Genomic DNA, 24475 nt, shown 5'->3' with positions numbered 1-24475 from the left:
AGCAAGTTCAAAGCCAGGACTAGCACCCGGGTCTCCTTATTCCTGTTAATGAAGTATTCGGGACACTATTTTGCAGCCTTTGCTTTTTTAACCGTGTAGCCTAGATACATAGGAGGAGCCAATAAACAGTCTTCAAATCTCTACCCCTACCCTGTAAGTAATCCAAAGACTCCTTAAATATTACACCTAATTTCCAAGGTGTAGGAGCTGAATATTTTCTTGCTGCCTTTGTTTTACAAGGGGGCTTTCTAGTGTGCCACAGCTCTCCATACACACCACATGGCCACAGTTTAACGTCATACTCAGCCATGTTACTCAAACTCCACCCAAGAATACCAGGTACCTTCTACCACAGATTTAAGGGAGCTACTTTAATTACATATTTAAGTTTGGTAATTGGCCTGTAGATATGTCAACTTCTTTCATTGTCAACTTTCACCCAGGAAGGTTGAAATCAACATACCAACTTTTTTCAACATCTGCACATCATTGGTGTGCCTTATGCATCTGGTAGTGGTAACAGTATAGATATATTACAGATCATTTAGATTTCCTATTATATTTGCCAGAGAAGAAGCTAAGTCCTAGAGAATATGCTCCAGGGAAACTAGTAACCTCTGAAAATTGTTTAGTAGTCATGAAAAAGAAGATCTTATTTTTAAGATACCTAACATCTGGAGCACAGGTTTCTATATCATGGCTAATCTATCAAAACAAAGAAAAATGAACTTATAAAAAGTTAAATGGTAGTTGTTATTAATATCTATTTTATCAAAATCCATGGAGTATCAGGTATCCTGCAGACTTGAGTTATTGTACTCATGGAGTCTTTAATCACTTGTATTATTCTGTGAACATCCACTTACCTGTTTTTCTCCCAAATACATCAAACTAAGTCACCAACCGCCACAGACCATACAAACCCACTTCTCTAAGCAACTTTAGGTTTGGAAGTATTTATTGAGGACTTCAACATATTAGCTATCAGTATCAGATTTGGGAGTATTTGTTGACAATTTCAATATACTAGATAGCATCATCAGTGCCATACATGGTTACAGAAAGTGGATGGAACTGGAATAAGAGAAAATGCTGTTATTAAACAAATATACATTAGGGTTACTTCATAAAGGAAAAAAAAATACTCCTTTCCTCTTCCCAGAACTTTTCAAGTCCTTGAATGCAATAAAGAAAACATGAGACCATTGACTTAACAAATGGATGACTTTATTAAGAGAGAAGGACAAGATTGGTGTTTGCCTCAAACCATCCAGGAAAACAAGCACACAAACATATACATACTTTGGTTTAAAAATTATTCATAATATTAATGTTAGACCTGATTATTTAAAGAATCAAATGAGCAAACATGTATAAAACAAACCATGAAAACACAAGCTTGCATAGATGAATTAATGTAGATGTAGAACTGGCATTTAAGGGGGAGGCTTGAGCACTGGAGAGTGCTGAGTGACGTTACCACCTCACCTCCCAAGACACACGGAAGTCACCAGCACCATGTTTCTCATTTTCCTCAATGAGGTTATGAGCAGGAACAGCTTGTGCTGTGTGAAGGTGAACGGAAATGGTTTCCGTCAGCCTAGGCCAGATGGGTGCACACATACCCACCAGTACTCAACACCAGTCACCTTTAAGGCATCCACAGAGTATCCCTCACAGTTTCATCTAATCTCTAAATAAGCATGTGGTATGAGGTGGCCTCTTCGTTTTCTGTCCTCAGACAGACAACTGTATTCCATTAAGGTTCTGTTCAGTTCCATGAAGTAGTTATTTCAAAGCTGCCTTTCCTTCTGGGGCTTGGTTACAAGTTGATGAGCACTTGGATTAATATTTCACTCATTTTTTTAAACATATCCACATTCCAGATCCCATAGGGCTTCTTACCAAAGAATCTGAAACTGCCTGGGCACTATGCATTATCTCTCTCAGGAAAGTACTTTTCCAAATTGTAAGACAAATGATAGCACCACCTCTAATTTCCTAAGCAACTTGATTTATATGAGCATACTCTTGTATTTTATAATTCAGCACCTTTTCAAAATATAATACTGTGCCGGGATGGATTCTTTTAAAGGAAAACCCCATTATAGAGAATTCTCATTGTGGAACACCATTTTAATATGCTATCTTCCCACTGCATCTCCTCATTATTTATAATACTCCATGAAACAAATATTGGGCTGCCTTTAAGAGGCAGGTGAAAAATATAGCTACTTCTGAAAAAGGGCATTTGGCTTTCAGTTTATAGCAAGAGCTGAAGTTTATAGCCTACGGTGATTTCAGGGGCTAATTCAATCAAATAAAAAAATTCTGACATCAAAAACCCTCTTACTAAATTTAATAGCTAGAAACTATTTTAGCAGTTTATGGTCTGAAATTCAGTGCAACAAAAACATACCCTAAGTATGCAATGTGTAATGGTGTATTTTCTTAACTGTTTTTTTTTTTTTACTGCTATTAGTCCTTGCTCTTTTGTGAAGGACATGTCACTCAAAAACCCTGTCTTTCAATTCTCCTGTTCTTTATATGCGAACCTCAACAATGAATGATAGGGCACTAACTAAGATGCACAATTAATCCTGTCCTTATCTGAAATGCTGAAACCAGCACAGTGCTGGCTCCCTATGCTATTAACAGTAACTCAAAAAGAGAAAAGCATCCTCTAGTTTGCTGAGAATGAACAACAGCATATGAAATGCATTCAGAACATGTTTCTAGGCCGTTCACAAATATAAAGGGGAACAAGATGGTTTCCAGCACTAGATAGTTCAACAAATCAACATGATTACTTAGATGATTCTGTCAATTTATGGCATCAAACACGACCTTACAAAAACACTCTGGTGTCTCCCTTACCACAGCAGTTTTCCTGGTTAATATTCTCCTAAAACTAACAAAATAGAAACACTCTTTCCATCAAAGATCTCTCATTTCAAGTAAATGTCTCTGTTTTGTTTGGTTTTCTCCCTTTTTTCTGTCAATGGTATGCATTAAAAACACAAGAGTGTTGTTGAAATTCTCACAAAACAATAATAAGTGACTTCTCTACACAACACAACATTTGGAAGTATCTTCTACATGGTCACTATAGAATAGACAGTCAACTCTCAGTTATTCAGGAAACGATAACCTGAAAAATCTGGCTAGGAAATTCTCACTCTCCCTCTACCAGCCTTTTTTGGTCATGCCACTGCTTATTCAGAGATTGAGAGGCAACTCAATGAAATGATGTATTTATCAGTGTACAGGTCACCCACAGCTCAGCGGGAGGAAATCCAGAGTTCCTGACGGCAAGGATGTTTTGTGATCACCTGTGAATTTTATATCTCAATGGAGAGTTGACATTCACATACAGGAAGTACAGTACACTGACCTCAGTTAGAATCAAACTAATTTAAGGCAACACTGCTCCTCAAGACCTTGCAAGCAAAAAGTACAAGTCTCATCAGAAAAGTGACTCTGTCAGAAGTGAATTTTTCCTAGTTTACCATTTCCTTTTTTACTTCTCTGGAAGTAAATTTCAGGGTTTGTAACAACAATTAAATGGCAGGAGCAACAACAGCCTTGACTCTTTCCTTTAATAACTGTAAGCACCATCAGGGCTGAATGAGATTCTCTGACCAGGAGTTTGGATGACCCTGTGCCCCATTGTGCAGCATTATCAGGACAGTCTTCTAGTTTGCTCCTCCCTGACCACATTACCTGTTCCAAGCTAAAGGCTTTGAAAAATAGGATTCTATCAATAGTAAGGTAAGCAGTTATGGCTTTAAAACTCACAGGTACCACCCAGATAGGAAAAGAAAATGAGACCACTTGATCTAGTCACTTCTTTGACTATGAGCAGTAAGTAAGGGACAAAGTACCTTAAACATCTGTTTTTTCCTTTCAGCTGAAAGAACAGGTTTTGGTTATTTTGATTGTTTCTAAAAATTCGGTGTTATGAGAACATGGCACACTACATATGGTGAAATCTACCTGAACGGTTTTCCTTTCACATTAATGTTCCCTACACAAATACTCTTTTCCCAAAAGGGAAAAAATCCTTTCAGTGCAAGTTCTACTCTGTTCTCAGTCCCTGGGAAAGCTGATTACACGGGGGTCTCACTCCTTTACTTAGAGGGAAGATCTTACATCCAATCACCGTTTATCTTTCAAGAAAATCATCAATGAATAAATGAATAATCCTGATATTCCCCCAGAGTGATTTTTATACAAAGGCAATACCCATTAAAAATCAAGGCCCTAAAATGTTAACCACTGATGTGGTAAACTGAATGCACCATATTATATAGCAGGTGTTTCTAAAGAACAATTTGGCACAAGACAAAAATTAGAGAGTATCTGACAGTATTGAAGAAAAATAATTATCCATTAAAAGTTAATTATATTTATACTGAAAAGTCCTGACATCGATGGAAAGGTGTGGACAAATTCAGCAATGAATTTATTCATCATCCAGTTCGGCTGCAGACCACAGTAGAGAAGAAAAGGGGAAAAGGGGTCCGGTTCACAATTTTCTAGAGTGAGTTCAGTGGAATACAAGGTCCAAGATCATATACCTTGGAATATGTTGATCTAGATCCAAGTGGCCATTGCACATATGAAAAGGTTTTCCTCCCAGGAAACATCTATCCAGATCTTTCTTTTTAATTTAGGTGTTTCTCTATGATCAAAGACCATAAGTCTTTTTTGCAGTTTACGTTACTCTGTTGCTGGTTGTTGTAAAGTCACTTGAGAAAAAACAATTCAAAGGTATGCAAAGTCACTTTCTAAAAAATCTCAATGTCCTGTTAAAGCATATGTAGCAACTGTCCAGTCTTCCGTAAAATAATTATGTCTAACAATGGCTTCAAACTACATTTTTTTTCCAACTCAGAACATTTAATGTGACCCTTGTCTGACCTTGCTTCTAGGCAACAAGTTACAAAAAGTTAGATTGGGGGCAGAGGCTGTACACATCCAGTAGCCTCATGATAAGGCTCCATAACATACTGTGCTCATTCAGCAATACTAGTGTTAATGGGGCCTCCAGGGAAAAGAAGTACGGAGACAGAAAGAATTTCCAAGGCCAGCTTATTAGTTTACATCACAACATTAAAGCATAATACATGGTGGGCCTAAAAATTAAATTGTGTGTGTTCCAGTGGTAGAAAGAGGAATAAAGTATTTCCGCATTTATATAAAAATAACAAAGTGATAAGCAGAGAACACAGTGAAGAATGTTTGGCAGTTCCTTTAAATACAGTTGTTAGTTACTTCTATAGTCTTAAAAATAATAATTATAATATTTGAGTGAGAATAAAAGGATTTAACTAATAAGAAAAGAATTTCTCTGATACTCTTTAAAAAGTGTTTGCTTTACAAAAAAAATAAAATATCTTAAAATTCTAATTTTTAAAAAACCTAAAGAAAAAAAAAGTAACAAATGTTCAATACAGATGTTGAATTGGGTGTCACAGGGAACTATCACCGCTGGCTGCTCACTAAGACAGCTGAAGCGCTAATATCCAAGACTTAACTGTTAAGTGGCCTAACATTTTTTGAATGAAAATACCTCGATAGCATTTTACAATAATAAATATGATTGGATAAAGTACATGAGAAGCAAGACAAATGCAGAATTTTTAAAGTAAATCTGATCATTGTATGAGATAGAAAAATAAACATTCATGAAATAAAAATATGGCAAATGATGTTGCACATTTGCCTATCAAAATAAAGATACATTGTGTTTTCTTTTAAAGTCACCACACAAAAAAAGCTTTTTAAAACATGAAACAAAATCACAGGGCAGACAAAGAAAAATATAGCATTACTAGAAGTCAACAAGGCCTAAGCTTTGGATACTGATAGCACCCTCTAGAATTTGACTAAGGCTAGGACCTCCATCCCTTGTGTCCTTGCCTATTTAATTGATGATTCTGCCTCATTCATTTCATCTGTGTCATTCAAAGTCCTGTTTGTTTTCTCTTTCACCTTTTCTCAAAAATTACTCTTTTAGGGTTTGCTTCTTTCTAGATTATCATTTCCCTAAAACTTGACTCTTAGGCACCTTTTACTCAAGTTCCTGCAATCCAAAAACTTTAGGAACGAAAGCTCTTTCTCAAAATGAAAGGACCCAAAATCCACTCTGAGAAACTATTCTAAATAACTTCCTGAATATTGCCTCAATTGAAAGACTATCTGCAAAGATAAGGCTAAACAATAGTCAGTTCCCAGTGGGAAAAGAATGGATTTACAACCTTTTCTCTAATCACTTATGTATTTCTTTCCTAAACAAACACCATACTGGAATGTCAGAAATGTCAGATTCACACAATAAAAAATAATGGAAAGTCAAGCTGAAGGGAAACTTTTATATAGACAGCATGTTTGCCATTTATGTTAACTAACTAGAATGAGAAGATAAGCATTTCCACAAGGTTAAAAGCTAGACAAAGACTAGATTTCTCAAGGAGGGCTTCAAAGATCCTGTACAAAGGAATCCAATGCCATGTATCACTAATGAATACGTAGAACCAAATACCTGGATAAGGAACCATTTTATCCACTTAAACTTTATGTTGAATCAATCTGATTATTGACAGATAAAATATTTTTTGAGTGGTTGCCAACAAATACTTGCTTTACTTTTTTAAGCAAGAGGAAAACTTCTCAACCTATGTCGAGAGAGAATTGATGGCATCATTACTTACATAAACTTTTTTCTAATTCTACCTCCCTTGGCTCTCCATATAAAAGTAAAATAAGAGAAGGGATACAAAGTTTTTCACTTTTTCACTTTCAGTTGACTGCACAGACTTGAGTTAAAATTTCATAGAATTAAACTTTTGTGAATAAATACTAATAATCTGCCCAATGCCCAGGTACCTCAGAAAGACTTGCTATTAATCAGAAGAAGAGAAAGTGTCAGAGAATGACATCTGGGCCAATTCTCCCACGAAAGCTTATAAGGATATACAAAACCACATGGTTCAATTGTTCCAGGTTTTTTTTTTTTAAACACTTTATAGTTGTGATTTTTTAAAAAAAAATTTCTAAGAAATACAGAAAACAGGTTCTTTCTTCAATATGCCATATACTAATGCACAAAGAAAGCTATTTCTTATAGTCTTTTATTCTGTATTGCATCCAAACATTGTTTTACTCTGATCATAATCTCCACAAAATTCTAATTGCTAAATAAAGCCTAGTCTCTAGATACCAGTACTCCATACCTAACAGAAGTGACATTTTACAGAGCTTTTAGATACTATATCCCAGGAAGTGTATGCAGCAGAGAGGAGGCCAATATTCAGAAGCTAGATTTTCTTGTACTGCCCAAGTGATCAAGAATAACCAAAACATTTTAAATGAATTAAAATTATTTATGGTCAGAAGAACTCTTGAAGATAAATCCCAGGAATACAAACACAGGAAAGAAAAAAATGAATGTGGAACGCGTTCTGTATCATCCAGTAATGTTTGCTACAGTGAGTCCGTTCTCAAGGCAGATTCCTAGGGTTTTACTGCTTATGATGGAAACCTTGGAAAGGAGGAAAAAAGAAGAAATACCATTAAAGAAAAACCTCAGAAATGCTGTTTTCTCCCGGCTCGGGCAAATCATTTATCTTTATATCTATGCATGTTTCTTTGTTCTTGATTGTAAAATACTTACACACGGAGTCAATAAGTTATTTTAGGAATATATTTCAAATGTATGTCAAAGGCAAGAAGACCTCTTCTTAAAAGTAGTGGGTGTATACAATTTGAGGGAAAAAAATGAGCTACTTCCAATTAAGTCAGTGTGGTGGAAAGTCCACCAACTGACTGAAATTGTAGTATGTAGGGTTGTTTTGATAATGTCCAACTAATTCCATCTTTTACAATAATATCTTTTATCTGATCAACAATGGACGAATGTCAGAACAGAGACGGTTGGGGTAAGCAGAGTTTTCTAAAAAAAATATAAATGCTTGGCAACCTCTCTCCCCTAAAAATTCTGATTTAATTAGTCTGGAGCAGCACCCACACATTGATATTTTGTAATGACCACGGGAAAAAAAAATTGAAGTTTGAGAAGGCAATCATTAGATTTGGAAAAAGATGATAAAATCATGACCTAAGATATCTTCAAAAGCTGTAACAAATAACAGACATCAAATAACAGGACCTAATATTTGTAAAGTCTATTGCAATCTGCTTTCATATATTTTATTTATATGATCCTGACAACACTGACACTATTATTAAAATCACTTCCATTTTTAGATGAGAAAATTAATATAAGAATTGCCTTTTCATTATTTCATTTTATGAATATCATAAAAATACAAGTGAATGTGTATGCTTGGCCACATGCAACTATTCCTTTCATTTTAAGGATCTGGTCCAAAAATTAATTAATTAATTAATTAATTAATTAAAATTAGGATTTGGTCCAATTTAGACCTCATATTCTTTCATTTTCTTTGCCCTGTTTTTCTTTTGTATGTTAATAGTTTTATGTGAAGTGTATGTGTGTTCTTTATTTTTTTATTTTCTTATTTAAATTCCAGTTATTTAACACAGTGCAATATTAATTTCAGGTGTACAGTATGTAAAGTATAGCAATTCAACACTTCTGTAAGGCACCTGGTGCTCATCACAAGTGCCCTCCTTAATCCCTATCACCTATTTACCTCATCCCTTCTGATAAGCCCCTTCCTTCTGATAATCATCACTTTGTTCTCTATAGTTAAGAGTTTGTTTTATTGCTCTTTTTTTTCCTTTTGCTCCTTTGTTTTATTTATAGTCACACACTGATGAAAGCTACAAATTCTTCCTGGAGGAAAATGCACATACACAGACATCTTGCATTCAATTTAAGGTGTTTTGTTTTCTGTTTTACCTTTTTTGTTTTTTAACAAATGAAAAATACTATAATGATCTTCCAAAAGGAAGGATAACTTATTTTGCCACTCCAGTGATCTATAAGACACCATTTGATTTTTCCACCATAACATGAGGATTTAAAAAAAAAAAATCCTAAACTTGATCACATATATTTTTCTTACCTTTATGAGAGGATTCCGATTTTGAGAAATGACGTGTGGAATTATGCTGGTTTGTGAAATGAGTGTAATCCAAATCTTCAGCCTCTGTCATGGTAGGTGGTGGTGGCCTGAAGGGAAGTCAAACTTTAAAGAGATATTCTAAGTAGTGGTGACTACAACTCTACCTCTCATTGGAAAATATGGTAAAACCATTTTGGTAGAAATGCAAAGACACAGAACTCTCATTTTAGTTCCCGGCTTGTTGCATAACCTTGAATAAATTATTTTATCTTACTGTTCCTTTGTTTTGATGCACATAATTCAATAAAAACAAACATTTTTCTGAGAAATATGTGTGAGGCACTGTGCTATGGACTAGAGAGAAACAAGATTAATGAGATGTGTAACCACTGCCATTAATGAGAAATTTCCTTTGTTTTGGTAGGTTTTATGAAGAAATAGAGGGAAAAAAGGAAAAGATCAAAGGGAAGTAATACAGAAAGTTAAGAAACAAATTAAAAAAGAGGGCAAAATTGGCAGCTAATGGGGGAGGACAGGAAAGAAGGAAAGGGGCGGAAGAGGACATGGGTCATCATATAAAATCTAGAGCAAAGTCTTTCAATCCACTAGGTGGCAAAGCAGAGCTTAGAAAAGGAAAAGACAACTACATTGGCAACTTTTCACATCAAAATAATACAAAATGTAAAAAAGCACTGGGAATTTTTGCTACTCTGAAGTTTTTATTATTTTAAAATTATGTTACATAGATTTTTGTAAACATTTGGCATTGATGAAGATGAAGAACAAAATCTCTCCTTTTTTGGTTTTTGTTTCTCAGAGGTGTATTTAAATGTTGCATTAAAGCATGGAACCAGATGCAGTAACAGAATATGTCAAATACATAACCATGTTGTGGGAGATTTTCTGTAACCATATATGCAATCTGGAAGACATAAATACATTGCAGTTCAGAAAGTTATGCTAAGTTTGGTACAAAGGGCTCTGTCATATAAGAAGACAAGTGATTTCAAATTTCTCACTCTGTCCCTAAGCAGTAGGTCTCTTGCTGGGTATTCGGTTATCTGTAACAGGTCAGCATAGAAAAAAAAAAAAAAAACCAAAAAAACAAAAAACAAAAAACAAACAAACAAAAAAAAACAACAGGTCAGCATAGGATGTAAACTTATTTATTGAGGACTGTGCTATGGGTTCTACTCAGATGATCTCAATGAACTTTATTTTTTTTTTAAAGATTTTATATATTTATTCATGAGAGACATGGAGAGAGAGGTAGAGATATAGGCAGAGGGAGAAGCAGGCTCCCTGTGGGTTGATATCCCACAACCCCAGGATCACGCCCTGGGCTGAATGGCAGACGCTCAACCACTGAGCCACCCAGGGGTCCCCTCAATGAATTTTCAGGACAAGTCTGCATGGTAGCCATCATACACATATTTTAGAGTTAGATTAGGTTAGATGAGGTAAGTGATCGGTCCAAGATCACACAGTTGTTAAATGACAGGGCTGGGACTCAGACTCAACTGTACTTCAAAATCACTGTGCTCTTCACTACCCTATGCTATGCTACATAGTTGTGTATTTTTATCAGCAGCAGTATCTGTATTTGTGTGTGTGTGTGTGTGTGTGTAAATATACTTTCAAATGGTATTTGGCTTATATTTTCATACTTTTGTATATATACATATAATTAATGTGAGTATAACAAATGATATGGTATTTTCATTTTTCTTGTTTTTCACTTTGAACTACTTGTTTACAAATATTAGAAATTAAATACAGTTTTTTTTTCATTATTGACTAACATTTGTAACATTTACCTTAAAAAAGTAGTATTAGAAGTTGGCAGAAGAGTTGAGACAAAATCTGACTCTAGAATTAAGAAACTCAACTTCAAAAAAATAGGTGGTTAAAGAAGTAACTTGGGTCCAAGAAAATAGGATTGGTAATCAGGACAGCAGAGACTTGTACTCACTCTTTTTTATTAAACTCTTATATTAGGTGATCAAAACCCAGAAACACAAAAGTCAAATGGGACTCTCAAAACAAAACAAAACAAAACAAAACCAAGAACACCAAAACCCCAAAAATCCAAACAAACAAACAAAAACCCAGGATTACTGCCTCACCATCAACTTGTCAAGGAAAAGATGCTGAAGTGTGAAACAACACAAGGAACTTCCACAAATCCACTAGGATCTCCACATAAGGATATACAAAATCAATCTAGAATGCCCTTAGTTCTCTTCATATGCTGTCTAGTTTGTTGTTGTTGTTTTTAAAGATTTGAGAGAGAGAGAGAGAGCACATCACACAAGTAGGGGAAGGGCAGAGGGGGAGGGAGGGAGAGAATCTCAGGCTCTCCACTTAGCAAGGAGACAGTGTGGCTCAATCCCAGGTCCCCTGAGATCATGACGTGAGCTGAAACCAAGAGTCCAAGGCTTATGTGACTAATAAGACCGAGCCCCCCAGGTGTCCCCTGTCTGCTTAGTTATTGACTACACAGAAAACAAACCTTTGTTTATGGCTTCCAGTGTTCCTATTTCTTTCTTTTTTTTTTTTTTTACTAGAACTTTTATGTACAGAATTCTCTGTTTTTAATGTTTCCTATTTCAAACTATTTGTTATGCTGGAGATAGCTATTTTAAAGTCAAAGATATTCACATCCAAAATTAGAAAAAGCTTGCTAACCCAATAGTTTGTTTCATAGTTTTAGATGTATTAGGAATACCTGTTTCCTACTGTCCTCATGAAATGATTTACATGTTTAAGTCAGCGATACAGACACATCCCTTTAAGAATTCACTTAAAAGTCATTTCTTGGGATGCCTGGGTAGCTCAGTCAGTTAAGTGTTCAACTCCTGGTTTTGCTTCAGGTTATGATCCCAGGGACCTGGGATGGAGCCCTGCATAGTGGGGAGTCTGCTTCTCCCTCTCTCTCCCCTACCCCACCCCTTGCTCATGTCCTCTCACTCTCTCAAATAAATAAATAAGTCTTTTTTTTTTTTTTAAGAGGCTCTCCTAGATACGCAGACTAGGCTGTCTCCTCATTCTTTATAATATCACGTACTTTTCATCTAAAGCATTTAACATGGTAATAGTTATTTATGCAATTGTTTAGATGATAAATTTCATGAGACTAAGAAACAGTTCTTTCTTGCTAACTGCTGTTTACTCTATGGGCAATTATTAGGACATTCAATAAATATCTGATAAGTGACTGAGTGGAGATAAATATATTTCACATTCATAAGAATGCTGTAGGAACTAAATGAGATTTTAAAAATGCTTATTTTTTTCTAAGGGAAAAATGCAAATAAAATACCAGGAGTATTATCGCATAATACCCTACAGTTAAAAGACTTTGGAACTTATTTGAAACTTTTCCCAGTTATAAAGCATCATAGTTAATTCAGATCACCAAACTGATTCTGTATTTCTTTAGAGAGAATACAAGATTTTTGTAATGGACAAAGAAACTGATTTTTGACCGTGAATATTACAAGCTCTACACAATAACTTGTTTTCCCTCTACTATTATTAACACTATAATGCAGTAAACTTCTAGACCTGGGAAGCTCCATGATTTTCAATCCTTAAATCCGTCTCTTTCTGTACAAATAGCTAACTAAATCCACCAAAATTAAATGTGAGGGAAGAAAAAGGAAATGTGAAAGAGGAAACCAAAAGCTCTAAGCAGAATGCATAAATTCTAATATTAGTTGTATAAAATCTGTAATAATAGGCTTAACTTTTAACTATGAAATACAATTTCATAAAATTCTCAGTTTTATCACCTATATCTAGATCTGTATCTACACATATCTTTCTGCAACCGATACTTAAAGACAAATAAATATTCCCTTCAAGTCAAAACAAACAAACAAACAAACAAAAACTTCAGTTCTACCAGTCATAGATCACTTTCACTTATTTACAATAGCTATTTTTAATACAGGATCATTTGATTATTCATTCTACAAAATGCCAAATATTTTTATTATTAATTTTTTTGCCAAATATTTTTTGAAGTATTACATTTTCAGAAACTTGTTTTCAATTTTAATTCATTTTTTAAAATAGACATTCCAGATTGGTCTATCATATCTGAAGTCAAAATTGTTAGTGTTCTAAAGAACCCCAAAATTTGGAAGACTGCAGAAAACCCAAAAGATTATTTTAATTCATTTGACTAAAGAAAACATAATAAACCATACCTATTTACCTACTGAGAACAGATTAGTTACATCTTATTTTACCTGGATATTGCAGGGATGAAAATAAAGTCTACCTTTGGCATGTATTTAATTAAAAGATATAAGAAGAACCAATTTTAAGCAATTGATAAAAATATATTACTCTTGTCCTAAGAGCCTTACAAACTTGATGCAGTTTTCTGAAGGCTATTTATCTTCTGAAAGCCCATGGATTTAAAAATAGAATATGGCTTTTTTTAAGTAGGTGGGCGTGGAGCCACTACTTATGGGACTAATGTCATGACCCTGAGATCAAGACCTGAGCTGAGATCAAGAGTCAGATGTTTCACCGACTGGGCCACCCAGGCATCTCAAAAGAATGTAGATTTTTAAGGACACTAAATATATTCACTTTAAGTCGACAAGTCTAGCAGCTTAAGCATGGGCAAAGAGTGGCAACAACAGTGTATGCTTTCAATGTGATAAAATTTATCTTTAGAGTTAATACATACACTATAATTAGGAACAATATTTGAAGTTCTAATAGAATTTTCAAAATTTTATATTTAGTGTTACTTTCATCTTTCTGTATATAATATTCTTTCTATTCCAATCATGTTTTGTTTTGAAAAGCAACAGAAAGCAATAAAGGACAAAAAAAAAAAAAAAAAGTTTGCTTCTCCAGAGACTTAAATATTGCCAACTTGAGGTATGAGGTAGAAAGACAGCAACTGCTCCATTAACTATGACCTAAGACTGAGAGAAGTCAGAAAGAAGTACATACACCATAGCCACAGCTATTAGATCTGGTGGGATTTAGAAGTCTGCCGTGTCTCGAAATAAGTATTTGCCTAGACTTTGAAACTCATGCAGAAATGAATTTAAGCATTTGTAAATGTCATGCACACATTAGTGTACCCATGAAACTTGGTAAACCTTAAAACTGGAGATTTTACTGGGAAAATGGTTAATCTCATCCATTCTTAGCTAAGGGAAGTGAATCCAAAGACAAGAACTCGTCCTAACAAAAAACATCATTTTTTATATGCCCTAGCATCTTCCTGATTTGACTTGTTCAACCCAATTTAAGAATGGAAAAAAAGTTTGATAATAATCCTGCAAGACTTGATACCCCCTGACAACTGCCGATTTCTGGATCTCCTCTCCAAAGAACACTCTTCTCAGAATATCCATATCTTCTTACCCCAAAGTCAAGTCCCTCATTCCCCTTTTTTAGGTGTCATCTTACCGTGCTGGCCTGTCATTCTTAGAACGATGAGGGTCATCACTCTCTTTTGACTTTGAGTGTGCCGATTTAGTAGTTTTTGGCTATGGACAGAAAAAGAAAAAGAAAAAAAATACAGAAAACAGCAAACAAACGGAAAGATTATTAGGTTTAGAAACTATCCAAATTATGCCAAATTCTAGTAATTTTAATTTACTTACATTCAGTTGAACAAATGAATAAAAAATATATATATATAGTCACAAAAATATGTTGGAAGTGCTCAGTACAGCCAGAGAGTGAGCTAACTACATGTGAACATGTTCCCCAGCAGGGGTGTGCCTGGCTACACATTATTAACATAATAGCTGCACAGCAGCTGACAAGAACTTCCAGAGTCTGTGGAGTGTAGGTCTATGCTCTTAAACTTATTTCTGAACATCTGACTTGAGGATGGTGATTTTCAAGGAGGAAACTAAGGAAGGTTCAGTCCAACCCTTCCAAGAGACGAACTTACACCAATACCAGCACCCATTACAGAATCTAGAAATTAAAGAAATCCTGATACTTGCTAGAAATGTGGCTTTCCCCTTTTACTTGCCTGATTTGCAATTCTTAAAAATACTTACTTCTTTGTGGTTAACAAAGAATCTGAGTAACTCCTGGGCAATTATTTGTAGCTTAACTTATATAGCAGAATCATTTGGGAGCCTTCTACTTCTACTAAAATGAAATACATTTGTTAAAAAAAATCCTGAATTACTCAGAGGGTAAAAGAAGGAGATTCCTATAAATAATTAACATGGCAGTAATACTTTCATTTGTTTTCAGACTGACAGCTGAATAACTGAGCTATAGGAAATAGTAGAGCAATACTATTATCATCACAGTTTCTATGTCCTCTTTTTCCTCCTAATCAGTGCTGAGACAGAGACAGAACCAGAGACTCAAGGGAGGAATTTTTTTCGAGAGAGAGAATAAAAAAAAGAGAGAAGGAAAGAACAGAGCTGAATATCACTATGTCATGGACACACATTCTAGCTGCATCCTTCCAGGCCTAGTACAAAGTCCCTCTCTGAAGGTCCTGTAGCTTAGGAATTGATCCCTCCATAACTCTGCTATTCCTCTACTATACTTTCTTCAGTCAGTTTGACCTTGTGTTTGTTAGCTATCTATGTTATCCTATTTGTCCTCCTACATTATATAGTATTATGAGGAAAATAGATCTTTGTCCTTCCCTGTTAAGTCCAGAGGGGTGCACTGCACACAGTAACTAATGAGTCAAGTCTGTTAAACTGAACTTGCAACCACCACATACAACAATTACATTACTTTACAGCAGAATAAACTATTTTGTATAATATTTCTGATTAACTAGGGAAAAGACAACAGGTGAAGCTCATGCTATTAGTTCCTATACTTTGACATAAGCAATGATTATTGGCGGCATCTGTCGGTCTGCCATAGATTAAGTTGTCAGAGAAAAGAGAAATAATGGGCACATGATTATGGATGGGCAACACCGAGGACTTAGAGAAGGAAAGAAAAGGCCACTAGGGAGCTATGAAAGCTTGTGAAAATTCTCCTGTAAGGTACAGGTTACATTCTCCTGTAAGGTAAATATTAGTAAAACTAAGATTGCTCCTAACCAGAGGCACCTGCAACTTAACTGGTCTTAAAAGGAATAGAATGAGTTTTTCAATCTTAGCAGTTATTTTTTCATAGTTATTTTTCAAGAATTATGATTTTTTGTAATGAAATAACCTTTACAAATAAGATTCATATATGCAATACAGATAATTTGTATACCCTAAATACATTTGCAGAACTTACCCTAAAAGCAAAATCCCCATTACAAAAATAAAAAAAAAAACAATAAACAAAACTTACCTTCCAATCAGAGTCATGCTTTCTTTTGTCCAAAGATGATTTCTCCCGCTCCTTGGCTTTCTTGTAAGCTTTCTTTTCTTCAGCCATGAGAAGTCTAGCGATTTCCTAAACAAAATCCAGTCAATATCATTGATTGCAGATTCATGGGAATCCCAGAAAATTACTGGGATATTTCTAAAAAGTCCTGGCTAAACAAACTAACATGGACTCACCTCATCCTGGGCTACTTGAGCTGCTCTCATATCCACCTGGGTAGCCTATGGTATAGAAAATACACAAAAGATTAATTAGAATCTATGTTGTCCATTTAAAAAATATCTGGGCACCAAGGTGGCTCAGTGGTTGAGCATCTTTTGGCTCAGGGCATGATCCCAGGGTCCTGGGCCCGCATCAGGGTCCCTACAGGGAGCCTGCTTCTCCCTCTGCCTATGTCTCTGTCTTTCTGTGTCTCTCATGAATAAATAAAATCTTTTTTTTTAACCTTCCATAAAAATAAATTGGTGTTTCAAACCAATTGTAATTAACATCCCTGAAGTTGAGCTAGTATACTTTCACCAGCCAGAGCAGGGGCTATTTTTATTAAATTCTATAGCAGATTATGAAAGAATTATCAGAATTCAATAACAGAAAGATAGGGATATGGAATTCTGTTGCTAATTCTTACTCAGTAAGTAAAACTGGACAATCTATTCCCATTGTCTTGATTTTTCCACCCATAAAAAAGGTATCAGTTTCTCAACTCATAGAGGCTCATTATGCCTATTATGTAATCTCAAGAATGATTCAATTCAAGAAAATCTAGTGACTATCACCTAAACTTTTGCATGAAAATTTGCTCACCAAAATTTCTTCTTCTTGCAGTTTTCTGGCAATTTCAGCATCATACCATTCCTGATCCCTGTGGGCCACTCGCGACGGAGCAGAGTCAGCTTCTTTCATCATTCTTGGCTTCATTCCTAGAAAAACTCAATGTAATAAGGCAACTACATTTGTTTTCTGAAAAGGTGCAAAACTTAAAGATTTTTTTCTTTAGTATCTAATACTGACAACACTGCTACCACTACTGAACTCCGTGTAGGGTACACCTGAAATAATTTTTTCTCCTAGGTATAGATGTGGCAATGCAGATTATCCACACATTTTTTAAAAAGTTACCCACCCCAAACTGCCAGGCACAAAACTCTCCTTTCACATAGTTTTCATATTTCAACAGCAGAAAATCACGCAATGAACTGTAGGTGAGGCTTTTGCAAAACAGTAAGTGAAATAAAGGCTAAGTCACTGAAACAAACAAAACAGAGAAAAGAAAGTTACAGAGCTGGAGTTTTAAAAAAGCTAAACTTCGAGACTGGAGGAAACAAGAGTCTTCCTTCTGTTTAACTCAGCCTTGCATACTTTACCTCAGAGGGAACAGAAATCGCATCACCCGGGGGTATGTGAGTCAACCAGTGGCTCTACCATAGCTTCTGCTCTAATGGTCAACAAACCCACTTGCTTTAGATCTTTCCTATATCTTTGATCAGTTCATGCTGTTGCTAAATTTTAGGGAAGATATAACATAAAGGAAATACCAGAGAACATAATGAATGATCTTAGATTTCTATTCCTCTGAGAGAAAAGGAATACAGTGGACTGATGGGGAATTTTGGCATTTTACTTTGAAATGTTGTAAGTGGCATATATTCCCTTTCTAACTTTTAATCAAGTGGTAAGTGCTAAGGTTTACTTCAAAATTACAGGCATTTCCCTCTTTGTATCCTGTATAAATTACAATTATTCAACAATGTGAATGTATTGTATTCAGAAGTAATAAAAAATTTTTAATGCCATGAATAAGATTAACCATCTGGAATAGTGACTTCCAGCAAATGGGTTACTGAAGGGAAAAAGAAAGTTTTTACTCCTAATTGACTATATCTTTGCATCAGTGGTTGTCAACCCTAGCTAATATATTAAAATCATCTGGAGTGCTTTAAATAAACATAAAAATCTTTGACACAAATCTCAAGGATTCTAATTTAAGTAGCCTGGATGAGATCTGGCCTTTGGTAGTTTGGTTGATTGCTAACAGTTGATTCTTATAGGAAATTGGCATTGAAACTATTAGTTTATTATATCCATCAAGAGAACCATATATTAAAACAATTTTTATGAATATGCCTCACTACACTTGATTCACTTGCTTTAAACAAAAAAGAGAAAAAGGAAAGAAAAAATACAACTAAATTCTGGGCACATGAAGAAATTTAAATTGTCTGGTAAAGTCTCTCTTTGTAGAGCTTTAAACCTAGCTTTGTGGTAAATCCAAAAGCAATGGAGTCATCTGTCTTTCCTACAAATACAGACTATTAAACCTGGCTTTCTTAGCTTCAGGCCTATTAGCACCTGTTTACTCAGCATACAGAATCCACCTCAATTTCCTATCCTCTCCAGAGCTACTGAATCTTACACTGCTGGGTTGGGCTACGCTGGTTTTAACCCAGATTTCTGAGGGGTCTGGGATAGTCAGGAAACAGAGGGATATTCCCGTAAGTGCACCATATTTAAATGAAATCTAAACCTCTGAGTTATCATTAGTTTGGGCATAACTAGAAAACAACATTTCAGAAAAAATAAATGAAATCAGATAGGGAGGTAGAGTTGGACAAAGTTAGTGGAAAAGAGCTTGTGATACTATTCTACCTAAAGAAAAATGACACTTCTGTAAGCAGCTCAAAACCTCATTGAGTCTCATACGAAAGATCACACTTAGGCCTTGCTCCTTCAATTTTGCCACCACTAAAAGAAATAGAGTGGGATATACTCAGATTTCAACACACTAAACCTTGTATGCCTCCTCTTACTCTACACCACAGAATTCACTGAGAAAATATTTTTAGTTATCTTTCAAAGATACTTTGAAGACATTCAAATGAAACAGTCAAATGAACAGACTTAACTGGTTTAACAGGGTGATAAGACTGTCACCTCCAGGCAGTTTAAAAGAAAATGATACATAGGTCAATGGAACAGAATAGAGAGCCCAGAAACAAATCTCTGTATATATGTTCTATTAATCTATGACAAAGAAGCCAAGAATATACAATGGGGAAAAGACAGTTTCTTCAAAAAATGGTGTCTGGAGAACTGGACAGCTATATGCCAAAGATTGAAACTGGACTTATACTATATAAAAAAAATTAACTCAAGTGGATTATAGACCTGAACATAAGACCTGAAACCATAAAACGCTTGGAAGAGAACATAAACTCTTAGAGATGATTCTTTTTTTTTTTATTTGACAACAAAAGTTAAGGTGACAAAAGCAAAAAATAAACAAGTGGGATTACATCAAACTAAAACGCTTCTAATAGAAAAGGAAACCATTAACAAAATGAAAAGACAAGCTATGGAATGGGAAAAAAATATCTGCAAATTTGATATGAGGTTAATATACAAAATATATAAAGAACTCATACAACTCAAGCAAAAAACAATCTGATCTAAAATGGGTAGAGGATCTGAATAAATATTTTTCCAAAGAAGACATACATATGGCCAACATGCTCCACATCTCTAATCATCAGGGAAATCCAAATCAAAACCACAATGAAATAGCACTTCACACCTGTTGGAATGACTATTATCAAAAAGACAAGAAATAACGAGTGTTAATGAGGGTGTGGAGAAAAGGCAGTACCCTTGTGTACTGTTGAAGGCAATGTAAACTGAACAGCCACTATGCAAAAAACAATTTGGAGCTTCCTCAAAAAATTTAAAATAGGACTACCATGTGATCTGGCAATTCTGCTTTTGGGTATTTTTCTGAAATAAACAGAAACATCAACTCAAAAATATATATGCACCCCATGTTCACTTCATATTATATAGAAAAGCTAAGACATGGGAACAACCAAAGTGTCCATCAACATTCAAAGTGGCAAAGAAGAAGTCAAACTCTTCCTCTTAGCCGATGATACTCTACATAGAAAACCCAAAAGCCTCCACCCCAAGATTGCTAGAACTCATACAGCAATTTGGCAGTGTGGCAGGATACAAAATCAATGCCCAGAAGTCAGTGGCATTTCTAGACACTAACAATGAGACTGAAGAAAGAGAAATTAAGGAGTCAATCCCATTTACAATTGCACCCAAAAGCATAAGATACCTAGGAATAAACCTAACCAAAGAGGTAAAGGATCTATACCCTAAAAACTATAGAACACTTATGAAAGAAATTGAGGAAGACACAAAGAGGTGGAAAAATATTCCATGCTCATGGATTGGAAGAATTAATATTGTGAAAATGTCAATGTTACCTAGGGCAATTTACACATTTAACGCAATCCCTATCAAAATACCATGGACTTTCTTCAGAGTTGGAACAGATCATCTTAAGATTTGTGTGGAATCAGAAAAGATCCCGAATAGCCAGGGGAATTTTAAAAAAGAAAACCATAGCTGGGGGCATCACAATGCCAGATTTCAGGTTGTACTACAAAGCTGTGGTCATCAAGACAGTGTGGTACTGGCACAAAAACAGACACATAGATTAACGGAACAGAATAGAGAATCCAGAAGTGGACCCTGAACTTTATGGTCAACTAATATTCGATAAAGGAGGAAAGACTCTCCACTGGAAGAAAGACCATCTCTTCAATAAATGGTGCTGGGAAAATTGGACATCCACATGCAGAAGAATGAAACTAGACCACTCTCTTTCACCATACACAAAGATAAACTCAAAATGGATGAAAGATCTAAATGTGAGACAAGATTCCATCAAAATCCTAGAGGAGAACACAGGCAACACCCTTTTTGAACTCGGCCACAGTAACTTCTTGCAAGATATATCCACGAAGGCAAAATAAACAAAAGCAAAAATGAACTATTGGGACTTCATCAAGATAAGAAGCTTTTGCACAGCAAAGGATACAGTCAACAAAACTAAAAGACAACCTACAGAATGGGAGAAGATATTTGCAAATGACGTATCAGGTAAAGGGCTAGTTTCCGAGATCTATAGAGAACTTATTAAACTCAACACCAAAGAAACAAACAATCCAATCATGAAATGGGCAAAAGACATGAACAGAAATCTCACAGAGGAAGACATAGACATGGCCAACAAGCACATGAGAAAATGATCTGCATCATTTGCCATCAGGGAAATACAAATCAAAACCACAACGAGATCCCACCTCACACCAGTGAGAATGGGGAAAATTAACAAGGCAGGAAACCACAAATGTTGGAGAGGATGTGGAGAAAAGGGAACCCTCTTACACTGTTGGTGGGAATGTGAACTGGTGCAGCCACTCTGGAAAACTGTGTGGAGGTTCCTCAAAGAGTTAAAAATAGACCTGCCCTACGACCCAGCAATTGCACTGTTGGGGATTTACCCCAAAGATACAGATGCAATGAAACGCCGGGACACCTGCACCCCGATGTTTCTAGCAGCAATGTCCACAATAGCCAAACTGTGGAAGAAGCCTCAGTGTCCATTGAAAGATGAATGGATAAAGAAGATGTGGTTTATGTATACAATGGAATATTACTCAGCCATTAGAAATGACAAATACCCACCATTTGCTTCAACGTGGATGGAGCTGGAGGGTATTATCGGAGTGAAGTCAATCAGAGAAGGACAAACATTATATGGTCTCATTCATTTGGGGAATATAAATAATAGTGAAAGGGAATATAAGGGAAGGAAGAAGAAGTGTGTGGGAAATATCAGAATGGGAGACAGAACATGAAGACTCCTAACTCTGGGAAACGAACTAGGGGTGGTAGAAGGGGAGGAGGGCGGGGGGTGGGTGACTGGGTGATGGGCACTGAGGGGGGCACTTGACGGGATAAGCACTGGGTGTTACTCTGTATGTTGGCAAATTGAACACCAATAACAAATTTAGTATAAAAAAACATATAAATGGATAAAGAAAACGTGGTATTTATACAGTAGAATATTATTCAGTTATAAAAAAGGATATCTTGCCATTTGCAACAATAGGGAGGGACCCTGACAGCATTATGCTAAGTGAAATAAGTCAGAGAAAAACAAATACTTTATGATCTCATTTATATAGAGAATCATTAAAAAAAAAAAAAAAAGGAAAAAAAAAGTGCTCATGGATACAGAGAACAGACTGTTAGTTGCCAGAGGCAGAGGGTAGGGAATGGGCAAAATGGGTGAAGGGGGATAAACGGAACACACTTCCACTTATAAAATAAATAAGCATGGTGACTACAGTTAATAATATTGTACTACATATCTGAAAGTTGCTAAGAGAGTAGATCTTAAAAGTTCTCATCACAAGAAAAAAAATTGTGCCTATATATGGTGATGAATATTAACCAGACTTATTGTGAACATTTTGCAATATACACAAATATCGAATCATTATGTTGTACACCTGAAACAAATATAATGTTATATGTTACCTATACCTCAATATAAATGAGTGAATGAATGAATGATTAATGAGTATTTGAGTTAATATCTCTCTAAATCCCAAATATCTAGTGGGGAAACAGTTTATTTGAACGACTGTATACCACTGGAATTTACATGTCTCACAAGCATAAAATCTCATATCCTAAAGTGTTAGATTTCTGGACTGGCAAAATTGCTCACTAAATGTAGTATGCTCTGTACCAGAGGTAAAAAGAGCTTATTTAAATAAGAGAACTTCACATACTATATTGTAAGGCTGTACATTTCATTATAGAAAACAGAGATGCTTCAAAAATTTAAAAAAGTTAGTTGAAGGAAACTAACGGAATGGCTACTCTCATCTTAATAGCCCAAACAATCCAAAAACTAGCCTTCAAAAGATCAAGTGAGGGGCGCCTGAATGGCTCAGTTGGGTAAGCTCCTGCCTTTGGCTCAGGTCATGAATCCAGGGTCCTGGTATAGAGTCTGGAGTAGGGCTCTCTTCTCAGCAGGGAATCTGCTTCTCTCTCTCCCTCAGAGCCCATCCCCTCACTCTCCCTCAGAGTCCACTTGTGGACTCTCTCTCCCTCTCAAATAGAATCTTAAAAAAAAAAAAAAAAAGTGAGCCATATGTAACAGTTGCACATTCAATTATTTTTTCTTTTAGAAAGAAGGCGGGGGGGGGGGGTCGAGGGGGGGGGGGAGAAGGCAAGGAGAGGAGGAGACAGAATCCTAAGCAGGCTCCACACTCAGCACAGAGTCTGATGTGGGGCCGGATCTCATGATCCTGAGATCATGACCTCAGCTAGATCAAGAGTTGAACACTTAACCGACTGAGCCACCCAGGCGCCCCTCCACATTCAATTCTGAATCTAATCTTTGCTTATCTTCTTTTGTTCATATTCTCCAGTTTAAGGACACAAGAACTTCCTCCAACAAACATATGCAAACCTTATCTTTAAATTCTCACCAAATAAGCTAAAATTATTAGAAGTACTGATATTTAAGACACACCTATCCCAAGCCCCGGATGAGGTAAAATCATGACTGATAGATTCTTGGATATCACGCAAGAATATTTTTTAATATGCCAGTCTGAAGCTTGGGGAATGTCACAGCAGAAAGATACAAAAGTTTTATGGCCCTAAGAGGTTGGAAGTTAACCTGCAGGAAATAATACGCTGTTATGATTTAATAGCTCATTAGAGAAGTCACCCTCAGAGGAGATAGGGTTTTACTGTTCTTTAGAAAGTTAACCAATCTTATATTTAATTTAGCAACTGTATTTTGCATTCCTCTTTCAACGGACTATGCAAATTCCATTAGAACTAGCTCTTCATCCTGCTGGTTTTTTCATTACTAACTTAAATAAAACTTTGGCCTCTGCTGACAACTTTAAGAACTGTGCCTTTACAAAACAAGAACAGACACCAGTATTTAATAACTGCATTTTAATGTAATCTTCTATTCTAGGGGTCACAGAAGCAAATGCCTAAGGTCTCTAGGAAGGTAACATTTGTAAAGTTGAATACAGAATGATAGATTAGCAGCTATGTTGTAGCCATTTTAGTACTTGCCTAGCCACACTGTTTTTTAAACCACTGGGGGGTGAGGGGGGAGTTTGCCCACAATTCCAGTAGGAGGGTTGTGAATCAGTGTTTGATTTCCTATCAATTTTATCCTTCCTGAGCCTGTG

General features: G+C 35.7%; 1 protein-coding gene across 4 annotated transcripts in view; it reads right to left on the bottom strand.

Moving 5' to 3' along the window:
* Window positions 1-1205: 1205 nt before the first annotated feature.
* The window catches only part of CCDC50 (coiled-coil domain containing 50), a 76225-nt gene continuing 52955 nt past the window's right edge, over window positions 1206-24475 (bottom strand). For 3 of the 4 annotated variants that reach the window (XM_072807845.1, XM_072807842.1, XM_072807844.1), the window contains 6 exons: window positions 17205-17320; window positions 16577-16621; window positions 16365-16469; window positions 14499-14578; window positions 9057-9163; window positions 1206-7546 (listed from right to left, as the gene is read on the bottom strand). In XM_072807845.1, coding sequence (XP_072663946.1) covers window positions 7527-7546; window positions 9057-9163; window positions 14499-14578; window positions 16365-16469; window positions 16577-16621; window positions 17205-17320 — 473 coding nt within the window. In that variant the 3' untranslated portion in view covers window positions 1206-7526. Of the gene's footprint in view, window positions 7547-9056; window positions 9164-14498; window positions 14579-16364; window positions 16470-16576; window positions 16622-17204; window positions 17330-24475 lie in introns of all 4 variants that reach the window. The other variant, XM_072807843.1, reaches the window with a different exon arrangement.

The sequence above is a fragment of the Canis lupus genome, chromosome 31 (genome assembly GCF_048164855.1).
Source record: "Canis lupus baileyi chromosome 31, mCanLup2.hap1, whole genome shotgun sequence".
NCBI lineage: Eukaryota > Metazoa > Chordata > Mammalia > Carnivora > Canidae > Canis > Canis lupus.
This window is presented reverse-complemented; position numbering and strand designations above follow the sequence as displayed.